This window comes from Poecilia formosa, unplaced genomic scaffold, assembly GCF_000485575.1.
Source record: "Poecilia formosa unplaced genomic scaffold, Poecilia_formosa-5.1.2 Scaffold84, whole genome shotgun sequence".
In the NCBI taxonomy this organism is placed as follows: Eukaryota; Metazoa; Chordata; class Actinopteri; order Cyprinodontiformes; family Poeciliidae; genus Poecilia; species Poecilia formosa.
In genome coordinates, this window is record NW_006800023.1 from 449721 (window position 1) to 461283 (window position 11563).

An 11563-nucleotide genomic window follows, 5' to 3' on the forward strand; every position below is an offset into this window, starting at 1 on the left:
TCCCTCTCCTTTTCTTCTTTCTCCTTCCTCTCCCTCTCTTCCATGTCTTTCCTCTCCTTTTCTTCTTTCTCCTTCCTCTCTCTCTCTTCTTTTTCCTTCATCTCCAATTCTTCTTTATCTTTTCTCTCCCTCTCTTCTCTTTCTACCCTCTCTTTCTCATCCCTCTCTTCCCTTTCTTTCTTCTCTTTCTCCTCCATTTCTTTGATCTCCATCTCCTCTTTCTCTTTATGTTCTTTCTCCAGTCTTTCTGTCAACTCTTTCTCATGCCTTTCTGTCTCTTCCTTCAGTATCCTTTCCGCCTCTTTTTTCTCCCTTCTCTCTTGTTCCTCTCTTTCTTTGAATTCTGCTTCTTCCTTCATTCTTCTCTCTTCCTCGTCTTTCTTTATTCGCTCAGTTGCTTCCCTTTCTTGGTCTTCCTTCATTTTCCTCTCTTGTTCATCCCTTTCATCTTTGTTTACTCCTGACACAGGCGAAGCTGCTCTTTTGGGTGAACCGTATAATTCTCTTTGCTTAAGTTTGGAGGGTGAGAGTACTGGGGAAAGCAGTTTGTCATCATCAATGTTGCTCTCTATAGAAGAAGTAGGTGATGTTTTCACTGGCCTGGCAATGCGGTCCTTGGCCATGCCAGTCAACTGGTAAACATCCTCAGCATCCACCTCTTCGTAGGCCTCTTGATGCACCAGCTTCACTTTCTCCCGGAGCTCCTGGAGTTCCCGCTCCTCCTCAAGACTTAGAGGCCTGTCCTCCATCTCCAGCTTGCGGATCTGCCTCTCATAGTCGGCGATCTCGGTTTCTGATACTGAACCTTCGCCACTGGCTTGGCGTTCGGTCTCACTCGTTGACCTCTCTCCTTCCTCTAGAGTCACAGTGACAGTTGGTGTCACAAAGGGCTCACTAAGCTGACCAAAAGGTGTCTCACTTACAGATTTTGCTGGATGATCATTTGAATCATATTTGCTGCTTTCTTCAAGTGAATTATTTCTTTCCCCTTGGCTTTGGTCATCCCTGTCATAAACATCGGCACCTCCAGATGACAAAGTCTTGTCTTCCAAGGATGTATCTCTTACTGCTAATTTTCTAGCCTGTTCAGCCACTTTCTCCTCCAAGACAGAAGGGGTAAAAATTTGTCCACAGGTGTTTGTAGGGCTGAGGACATCTGCAGGGGATGGCATAGGCCCTGAATATTCACTGAACACACAATACCCCATCTCTTCCAGTTGACTATCACTTTTTCTTACACCAGGACTCAGCTCCCCTGAAGTCATACTAGCGAGAGGATCATCAGTGAAGATAGGAACATCATCTTTGAGTGGCTTCTTCTGGATTATTTCAGGGTCTGCGTTTTCTGAAGCCAGCCTGGACCGGGTACCAGCAAGGTCTAGCATCTCCGGCAAGTCCTGTGTCATCACTGAACCATTTTTGTAAGGGCCTTTATTTGGCTCGGGTGATTCAGGAGATTCAGGTTCTGGACTGACCTTTAATGGTGGTTCAGCGGTTCTTGGAGGGGAAGAGGAATCCGATGTGACTGAAGCAGCAGTCTCAAGGATGAGAGGAGGAAATGACGGAGGCTTATCTATGCAGGGTGTAGAAACTGGAAGGTAGTCAGCCGACTCGTCAAGACTTCCACTTGTATATGACATGATGTCTGTGGCCAGTGGGGTGAAGTTTCTTTGCCTGCCTTGTCCACTCTGATCTGTTGTTCCAATGGTGATGTTGAGTGAATAACTCCTCTGCTCTAAGGCGAGCTTACCGGGCGAAAGCCTGCATTCATTACTTCTATCAGGAATTGCAAACATGTCGGTATCTCCAGGTGGAGCTGTTTTTATTCCAGGGTTATCCTTAGCTTCTGCCAGTGTGCTGTAGCTGACTTCTTGGGACTTGGAATCATCTTTATTCGTTTTTTCACCAGATCGACTCAGTTCATAATAACCCTCGCCCTTACATTCTGTACCTTCCTCGGTCTCCATAGTTGAAGTTTCAAAGTATGCCGACATGCCTGATTTGTCTCTGGCCTCTCTAGTTGTGTCTCCTGCCTGAGCTTTAACTCCCATCGAAGAAAAGTCAGAAGGAGCAGTGATGCTGCTGAACTCCACCACCTCCACTGATGGCTGTTTTTCTGACACTGTGATTGGCTCCCCATATGTGGGCTGAAGTGTGAGAGATCTGACTGGTTCTTTGGCTTGGATTTGAACATCTGGAGGCACAAAAGATGGCATATCCATGGTCGGGCTCTCCGGTACAACTCGTTCACCAGCAAAGAAACCTTGCATCTGAGGCTCAAAAAACTCCTCAGGGCGCTTTTCTGATCCAATGCTGTCAGGGCTCATCGACTCACTGTCCTGCTTGTCTGCATCCATCTTCAAAGCTGCAAAGATATCTGTAAGTTGACTGTTTCTTTCACAAAAGAAAAAAATATTGCTTAAGCATGCTATGAACAAGGATCATTTGTAAGCCGGTCACTGGGAAAGCTTGCACACAACCAGGCAAAGCTCTCCTTTGGAAACTTACAGCACAAATACAGCCATCACTGAAGAGGTACGGCAAGATTAAGGGCCCACCATGTCACAGATGGATGAAAGACATGAGATGGAGTGTGACGGAGTCGGCGTGAGGCAACTGTAATGCTGATTTATGGGAAAACAGTTATAAGAGATGGGAGGAGTACCCATGCATCAAAACCAACTATAAGGGATACAGCATTTCTGTCATTTGTTGAAAATCATCGCTACACTTTAAGATAAAAGCTATAAATCATAAATCTGTTAGAGCATCTCATGGAACTTTGGTAGCGTAATGTAATTTTCTCATCTAAGAAACAAGCATCCCAAGAATGACAGAGAAATGCTATATGTCACTCACAAACGGTGAGGAAAAAAGCAAATTAATATAATTTTTGCTTTTTTGATGATGATATAATTGCAAATATACATATGGTTCAACAAACACCTGTACCACACTGAGCAAGACACACCAAACACAGTTCCCTTATAAACTCTCTGTACTGAGACTGGTGATTAAAAATGTAATGCATGTTCTATCTACTGCGATTCATGGTAACATTAAATGTGCAGCACTGGCATACCAGCACCAAGCCATTATGTTTGAACATAATGAGAGACTAGTAAGCTTATAAGCTGGGGAAATTAAAAAGAAAAAGCACGGTTATGTTTAGCGTCACTTCACATCATTATACCAACACGAAATGGCCGGCCCCAAAAACTACATCAAGTAAATAAAAGAAAAAAGAAAAAAATAACACAAGCAAAGACACCACACAAGAAAACCAGGTTAATTTGAACAATGTGACTCTTTTCACCAACAAGCCTGTGTTGCCTTGCAGCCGCAGCAGAGCGCAGAGAGGATTACTTGCCATTCCAGTAGAATAATAATGCTTATGTTATTTGCTTCCTTTCTGACACATCTTGCGTTGTAATAGAGTGGCAAATGCAGTAACATGCAGGCAGGGAGAGCAGAGGGCAGGACACACCTGTCTCATGGCTTTCCTCACCCTCTGCATCCTCCTCCTCCTCCTCCTCATCCTCCTCTCTGTCCACAGAGCTTTCTGTGGCAGCACTAGCTGCCTCAGACTGCCCCAGGTCTACAACCTGTGCCTCGTCTAAGGCCTCTGTCTGATCTAAGAGTTCAGCTTTGGGGCTGTCCAGCTCGGGCTCTTCCCCACTCCACTGCTGCTCATCAAGAGCTGCTTCGGACATTGCCGCCTCTGCACTCTCCTCCTCCTCCTCCTCCTCCTCCTCTTCAACCTCTTCCTCCTCTTCCTCGTATTCAGCTGTAAGAGCCTCCATGGTCTCTTCTTCTCAAAAACAGGGTGAAAGGGGGGACACAATAAGACTACAGGCAACACAGACTTGGGTTATGTAAGAACATAACTTATGAGGGGATACTTTCAGCTCTGTAAGAAGGTGACCCAAACAGTTAGCTTTTTCACACAAAAACAGTGAGAACATGGAGTTTTAATTTAGAGGGATCTTGAGTGAGTGTTTAAAATAATTAACTATTTTATCATATACTTTGTGACTTGTATTTACATAAAAAAGGCACTCTCTGAGGGAAACTAAAAATGCCACAATCCAATTTATAAATAAGCCCAGATATTTTTACATGTAATAAACATAGTACATTACATATTTCAATATGTCCATTTATGTAAGATATTGTAAAATAATCAAGCTACCGACTCCTTCAAAAACCTAACAGTTTTGTTGTTTATGATTTGCAGTCCATCGTGAAATAAGTGAAAACTGTCTCTGTTTCCCTTTAAATAAATTGCCATCTAATTGGTGAACCTGCACAGCAAATTAAGAGTCAGGTTCATTATCATTAATGGATCTTCCCCGTACAATAAACATTTTGGCACAAATGAATATTCATTTAATAATTCATCTTTAAAGTGGATTGTGTCACTTTAATACTGTCATTGATTCATTTTGGTGGGCCTTGACCACTTTTGTAGGTGAAAAGGATTCCCTACCCATTTGAGATGAGCATATAAAGGGGAGTGATAACGTTTATAAAAAGATATTTGCCCTGTGATGATTTAAATTTTTTCCTTTGCACTATTTATAAATAGCTAGAAAATAATAATGTTTCTTTACTTTTACTTTAGTCAGCTCCAGGATCTATGACTGAATCTTTGTGGGTAGGAAGTCCCCCTCCAACACTTCCCTCCAAAAATGAAACTTTTTCAAAACACCTTTGAACACCTATTTTTATTTACTGGATTTAAAACTTGAAAATTTTGTTCATATTCGAAACATAGTTGGTGTAGCTACTGGTACAGTTAGTGATGGTAATCCACTAATTACCAACAAAACTTGTGAAAAACAATTTGAGATGAGACCATCGTTATCTCACATTTTTTTGCTTTCCACCACTTGTCACACCTATAGAGCCACATAAGTGAAGCAGGAGCTACTTTTGAGCTAGTTTTCCATTGTGAAGGCTTATGTAGTCCTCCTTTCATCTGTCATCAGTTTTAATAACTCAATATCCAATGAGGATTTCAGTCTAGACATGAAAGGGTTATTCCGAGGTTCATTATTTAACTAGCAATACAACAGGAGATAATTTGTGACAGTTTATGTGGTGTGCTTATGTTTATTTATAGGCACTGTAAACCAACATGATCAAAAAAATTGACTACTAAACTACTAAAACCTTGCAATATTTCCTTTTTTAAGTAAGGAAGTAAGTAAAAAAAAAAAACTCCAAAGAGCTTTACAATACAATCAGTCATTCACTCATTCATTCACACACAGGCAGGTTGAGTGTGTGTATGTATAAGAATGGGTAAATAACTGACTGTAATAAATTCTATATATTGCTAACATTTAAAAGTGCCATTTAGACTACATTTAAATTAGATTTTATACTATCACCCATCTTTAAATTGTTGTGGGGAAAGATTCAAATTCTGAGTCAGATGCAATAACAGTCTCAGATTTTGAATTACGTCTGAAGTGCATGTGAGCATGATGGAGCTGAAAGTCGTTCTTGTTGCCACACTGCAAGTGTTAAGTCTTTGTGAGATGTATGTATGTATGCACAGTAGACCACAGTGAAAGAAACTGGGGTAATCTAAAGGAATGGACTACAGCACAAGACTGGAAAATGTTTGGCAAGGAGGGGAGGGATGTGTGCATAGAGGATATGCACAGTTTCTCAGACAGTTATGGGAGCAATGGAGCTTAAGTCATGTCCTGAGAGTCAGCTTTGTGGGCAACAATGTTACTGATGAAAATGCTCACTGAGTGGCTTACAAAAACACATTGTCAGACTTTATACACATCACTGCTATGTACTAGAGTTAACGGCGGGGCAACCACAGCTAGCAACTGTTTCGGTTAAAATGAATGACAAGAAAAAGTATGACTGGCAAATAAAAATGTCAGATTTTGAGTGGATGCACATCACAAAGGACACACAAACATCACACCAAGACAGACGAAGAGACGAACTGAAGGACGGAGAGACGGAAGGACAAAAAGAGGGTAGGAATGAAGGAAGAAGGTAGTATCACAGAAGGAAAACAACGAAGGAGCGAGGAGATGAGGGGAGAATGGCAAAGAGGAACCATGCGTGGTTCACCTTCAATCTGTCTAAAGGCCACGGCGTGCCCTGTGGGGCGAGCGCCCGAGTGCGTCCACTCTGGGCTGAACAATGGGTGCTCATAGTACTCCTCGTCGGAGTGGTAGGGGTCGTCCTCGGGCACGGAAACTGAGATGGAGGGGGCGAGGAACTTGCACCTCTCCCGAGAATTTTGGAAGCGGCGGAGAGGGCCCGCCTCCTCCTCATCCCCTACATCTACGAACAAGACAGACACAAGGAGAAGAACTGCAGGGAAATTTGGACACACAGACTGAAAGAGAGACAGTGAAAAGGAGGAATTGATAAAAGAAGAAAATGAAGAATACACACAAAGAATGACCATCTTAAAGGGATTTTATTAAGTGACTTAATAGTTGTATTTCAAAGTCCAGACAGTTTTGCTAACTATTAACACTTTGTTGTACCACTTGCAGCACAGGCAAGCACCAAAACGTTTATAAAAGTCCTCCTATTTTAATTGCAGTTATTTAGTTGGGAAAAAATCTCATGAAAAGACAAAAAGCAGGTGCCACATATTGGCAGCCGAGTGGCATGGGGTGTTTGCAATTCACAATAATAATGTTATTTAATGCTCATTTGGCGGTGATGCCATAAAAGTCTTTTCTATCTTACTATTCCAACTATATATGCGGGACTTTAGCTTGAATGATGTGCTGTAGTAAGCTGAAACAGACTGAGTTTACAGCAACACATCAACTGAGTCTGGCATTAAATGAAAGATGAATATCCAAAATATCTTGTGAAGTCTACTGATGGGTATCTGTGATAATCATGGCCTCTGTCTCTTCTAAAGTCCAGGCAATTTTGTTCATATTTAAAGCATCATGAAGTCTTTGAAAGCCAAATACCAGGTGGACATAACCTAAATACCTGGAAACTGAAAATGTGTTGTCAACGGGTTTCATAATGTCATATTGATCCAAAGCACATTGTCAAAAAGTGTAGAAGAAGAGTAAGGATTGTGCCAAACAAAGGTTGTTCAAATGGAAAATAAGTTCACCTTATATGATTTTGTACCAAAACCTAATCAGTAAATTAGCCTTTAATTTATTTATATCTGTAACAGGAAATAAAGAAATTCATAAGGATGAGTAATAGGTCATGCTAAATTTAACCCTAAGTTTAACTTGGGCAAACTGTGGACATTTAGATTATTTTTAATAGAGGGTCTGGCCTGTTCTTGTTTTAAGATGGACATTTTTTTGCAGACCAAAAAGCTTCAGAATAAAACAAAAAAGAACGATGTTTAGAAGAAGAAAAAATACAAAAGTAGAAAAAAAGAATGTGAGAAAAAGCTTGGTAGAGGAGAACAGACACATAACACACACAGCAACAAGTGGACAAGCAACTCAAATGAATCAAAGCTTTGGGGGCCAGCCTTTATCTAGCTAAGACTATCAAAGAAGGCAAAATTTGATGGAGACATCTGCTCCTTTCTACTATTATAGAACACAAATAAAACACAGTTAACATTATCAGCAAGAGAGATTTTATTATTCGGTGAAGGACATATAACCAGAAAAAAGGCTTTTAGTCTAAACTGTAAAATGGACACAAAACATTTTCAAATATCTAAACCTTGATATTTTTCAGACCAGTCAAAAACAACAGGTGCATCTAAATAAATTAGGGTGTCAGCAAAGTGTAAATTTATTTTCAGTATTTTCATTTAAAAATGAAAACAACATAATCTGTTTTGATAATCATGGAAATGATACATTACATTTTTGTTTCTCAGATAATTGGATGATATTATATCGTACCAATAAATAGATTTTGTGAACAGAAATATTTTCTCATCGTTTCCTCGACTATGGGGAAGACGGCTGACTTGACAGTTGTCCAGCCAAAAATCAATGACACCTTCCACAATGAAGGTAAGCCACAAAATATCCTCGCTAAAGAAGCTGGTTATTTAAAGTGTCGTGTCCATTAGAAAGTTGGGTGGATGGAAACGGTGTTCTAGAAAAAAGCATGCATGCAATAGGGACAAAATCTGCAACCTTGCGAGAGTTGTGCAGGAAAGGCCATTCAAGAGTTTGTACTGTAGGTGATTCACAATGTGGGCAGCAGCTGGAGTCAGCCCTTCAAGAGCAATCACACACAGTTGTATGAACCATCATAGTTCTTATGTAATCAGATTCTGAACAAGACAAGGGGAGAAGCATTTTAACTCATTCAGAATATCCATGTCTCCGATTGTAGAGCAAGAGTGGAAGGGGTCTGAATCAGACTTTTTTTTAAATCTAATGAGGTTTCCATTGTCAGTGATTATTTTTGAGAGCCATGTCATCTTCTGGTTCTGTGCGTTTCCTTTAGTCTAGAGTCACTCCCACAGTATATTTTACCACTTTGTGCTTTCTGCTCATCAGCAGAAGGAGGCTCTATTGTATTAGTGTGCCTGACTGGCCAGCAAACTTGCCTGACCTAAACCCCATAAAGAAGTTATGGAGAAATGTAAAAAGAAGATGAGAGACAAAGTACAGAGCTCCTGTAAAGCTTCCTGAACACAATAGATGTGTCAGAAAATGATCAGATCCATGCCAAGACGCACTGAAGCAATAATTTAAGAGGAGCTCCTACAAAGTATGGAATGCATATACTGTGCAATAACCAGACAGACCTCTTAAAAGGTCTTCTGTGTTAAAAATACTTCTTTTCTCAGCTCTTATTCAATATTATTTTCTGGAAAAAGAATAAAATTTCACTTTTTTTATTTTACTATCTCATTAAATTCTAATTTATTGAGATGCACCTATGTAATTTTTTTGTTTTTGAATCATTTATCAGCAATATTTCAAGTTTTAGGAGCACTTTTTACTGTCACAAAAATTAAGCATACTCTCACTGGTCTATGTGTCAAAGTGGAAAGAAAACAGCTAATAATAGCACTTAGTTTAATTGTAGTTACTTTTTTTACAACCCTTTTCCAACAGCAGAAGGCAACTACAATTTTAAAACTATACAATTTAATTGCACTGATTTAATTTTGTTTGACATTTTTTTATACATCGGTTCAGTTATACCTTTAGATATTTAGGTTTATATTGGATATTTTGTTGACTAGAGAGTTAATCTCTGACTTATAAACTACAGCCACACACACACAAAATAAGTCAGACAAACGACAATGAGCAGAAAACCCAATGGCCAAAGACATGCAAAACATAAATTAATCAAAGGAACAGCTAACAGAAAGTTGAAGGGTTACCTAATATGGTTGATTTTAGTGTGCGGGAAGACTGACATGTAGAGCTTAAAAAATGGGTTTTGGATGAAGAGGATCATATAAAAAGACTATACCTGTACCAACACAGTCTACATGCAGGTGGAAGTCTCTTTCACTCTGGATGGACGATGGCAAAAATGAAGGTTTTCAGGATGACTATGTTCCAGGCATAGGATGGTGGAGAAGTGGTGAGATATTACAGGAAATGTATGACAGGAGAAAGAAGAACATGATGTCGCTTTTCGCAGCTCGGTTTTGGCTTACTTAACACGCATCATAGTGTTGTTTGTCCCACTGGAGACTGGGAGAAACCCTCGTGCGAGGGGGTAGCGCATATTCACAACCCCAACAGGTACAGTCAACGGAAAGAAAGAGACCGCACTCTAGTTTAATAGAAGTATGCTCTCTTTATTCTTGGCCTACCTTGCTCCAAGGGACCAAAGTGTTCAGCTGCAGGTGAAGGGGGAGGGGAGGGAGGCAAGTTGGTGGTATCTTCAACTGTAAAGAGGCATTTTGAGAAGATGAGTCAAGCATACAGCTACATAAATCCAATGAAGATGATACATTGGAAGAATAAGCTCATGTAGGACTTGCAGACCTATGGCAAGTAAAAAGCAGATTTTTGAAGTCTAACTTCCTTTCGAAGTTAGGTGCTTAAAATGGATGATTGTTTACTCTGTACATACATATTCTCCTAATAATCTATATATATAAGATTCTAAGGTGGCAGGAACAATGCCTTGCAAGAGCATAGACAGATCCAGAACCTTTGTCCAATTTTGACAAAATGCATACACGCATTTCAATGAATCATATTTAGCTTTAAAATGAGAAATAGGGAAGGAAAACATTAAAAGAATTGGTACGAAAGCCTTAAACATTTTTATGAGATTATTAGTAAACAAGCAGCATTGTGAACCAAAAACACACCCAACAGGTCAAGGATAAAGCGATGGAAACATTTACACCTGGTTTAGGTTTCTAAAACAATATCCTAAAGTTTGAACTGGCAGTTTACTCATCTCAAAACATCACATATGTCCATCCACCAACGCATTACTCAGAGAGGCAGCCAGGAATGAAAGGTAACTCTGGAGGAGCTGCAGAGATTCACAGCTCAGAGGGGATAACTTGTTAACAGGAGAGCTATTAGATCTGAACTCTACAAATGTGTTCCTCATGGAAGAGTGGGAAGTACAAAGGCACTATGAAAAGAAATCCATAAAAAAAATTGAGCCATGTAGGGGACAGAGCAGTCATGTGAAAAGTCCTCTGGTCAGATGAAACCAAAATGAACCTTTTGGAATACATGTAAAATATTATGTGTGGTTAAAAAAAATTGCATTGGGTATCAACCTGAGCAACACCTCGGGATGCTTTTACTTAACAGGGAGTTGAGAAAAGATGGATGGAGTTAAACTCAGGGCATTTCTGAAAGAAGAGGTTGAGATCAAAGCATAATCATAAGTCAGAATTGGGCTAAAGTCCAGCCCCGGATTAAATCCAACTGAGTAGACATTAGCTTGCAAAACAGAAAAACATTCTCAGAAAACAAAAAAAAAAAAAGGAAAAAAGCTTGCAATTGTAAAAGTGGTTTTACAATGCACTGACTCCAGGTTTCCAAAGACAAAAGCAAGCTACAGCTTTCAAGATTGAATTTACAAACAACTTGTAAACTGTATATCACTTTCTTTCTACTTCACTACCCTTTTCCAGTCTATTACATCAAATCCCAGTAAATTTATTAAAAGTTTGTAGTTGTAATGAGAAAAACTGAGGCGTATGTAAGGCTCTGCAAAGCACTGACAAAGATTCTGCTACAACATATTGTAGATGAACCTTTGAACTTCAGGTGTGAAAAATGCTGACTCAAAGCTGCCTCAGTAGGTCTTTGAATCCCTGGATAGTTGCCAGCAGTGTGTCCTAACCCTTACTCAACGCTAACCAGCAGAGACTCCAGTTCTGTGAGACAAGCACACAATTTTTTTTGCTCTTCCTACTTCCACGTAGCACTTATGCCAGCATTGGGATCTGCATCTCACCTGACGGCAGCCGCTGAGTCTCCTGTTCTCCCTTTAGCACCGCCACTGCCTCTGCTGTCACTTCCTGCACAATCCGTGCCGAAACTTGCTCTGAAAATAGACAATCATGCAAACCCACAATGTCATTAAAATGTAATAAAAAAAAAAAAATAATATATATATATAT

General features: G+C 40.0%; 1 protein-coding gene across 1 annotated transcript in view; it reads right to left on the reverse strand.

Moving 5' to 3' along the window:
- map2 (microtubule-associated protein 2) overlaps window positions 1-11563 on the reverse strand; it is an 84274-nt gene that overhangs the window by 19691 nt on the left and 53020 nt on the right. The window contains exons 5-9 of the mRNA XM_016673879.1: window positions 11398-11487; window positions 9779-9853; window positions 6106-6321; window positions 3488-3811; window positions 147-2365 (exon numbers count right to left, since the gene is read on the reverse strand). Of these exons, the coding sequence (XP_016529365.1) occupies window positions 147-2365; window positions 3488-3811; window positions 6106-6321; window positions 9779-9853; window positions 11398-11487 (2924 nt within the window). The remainder of the gene's footprint in view (window positions 1-146; window positions 2366-3487; window positions 3812-6105; window positions 6322-9778; window positions 9854-11397; window positions 11488-11563) is intronic.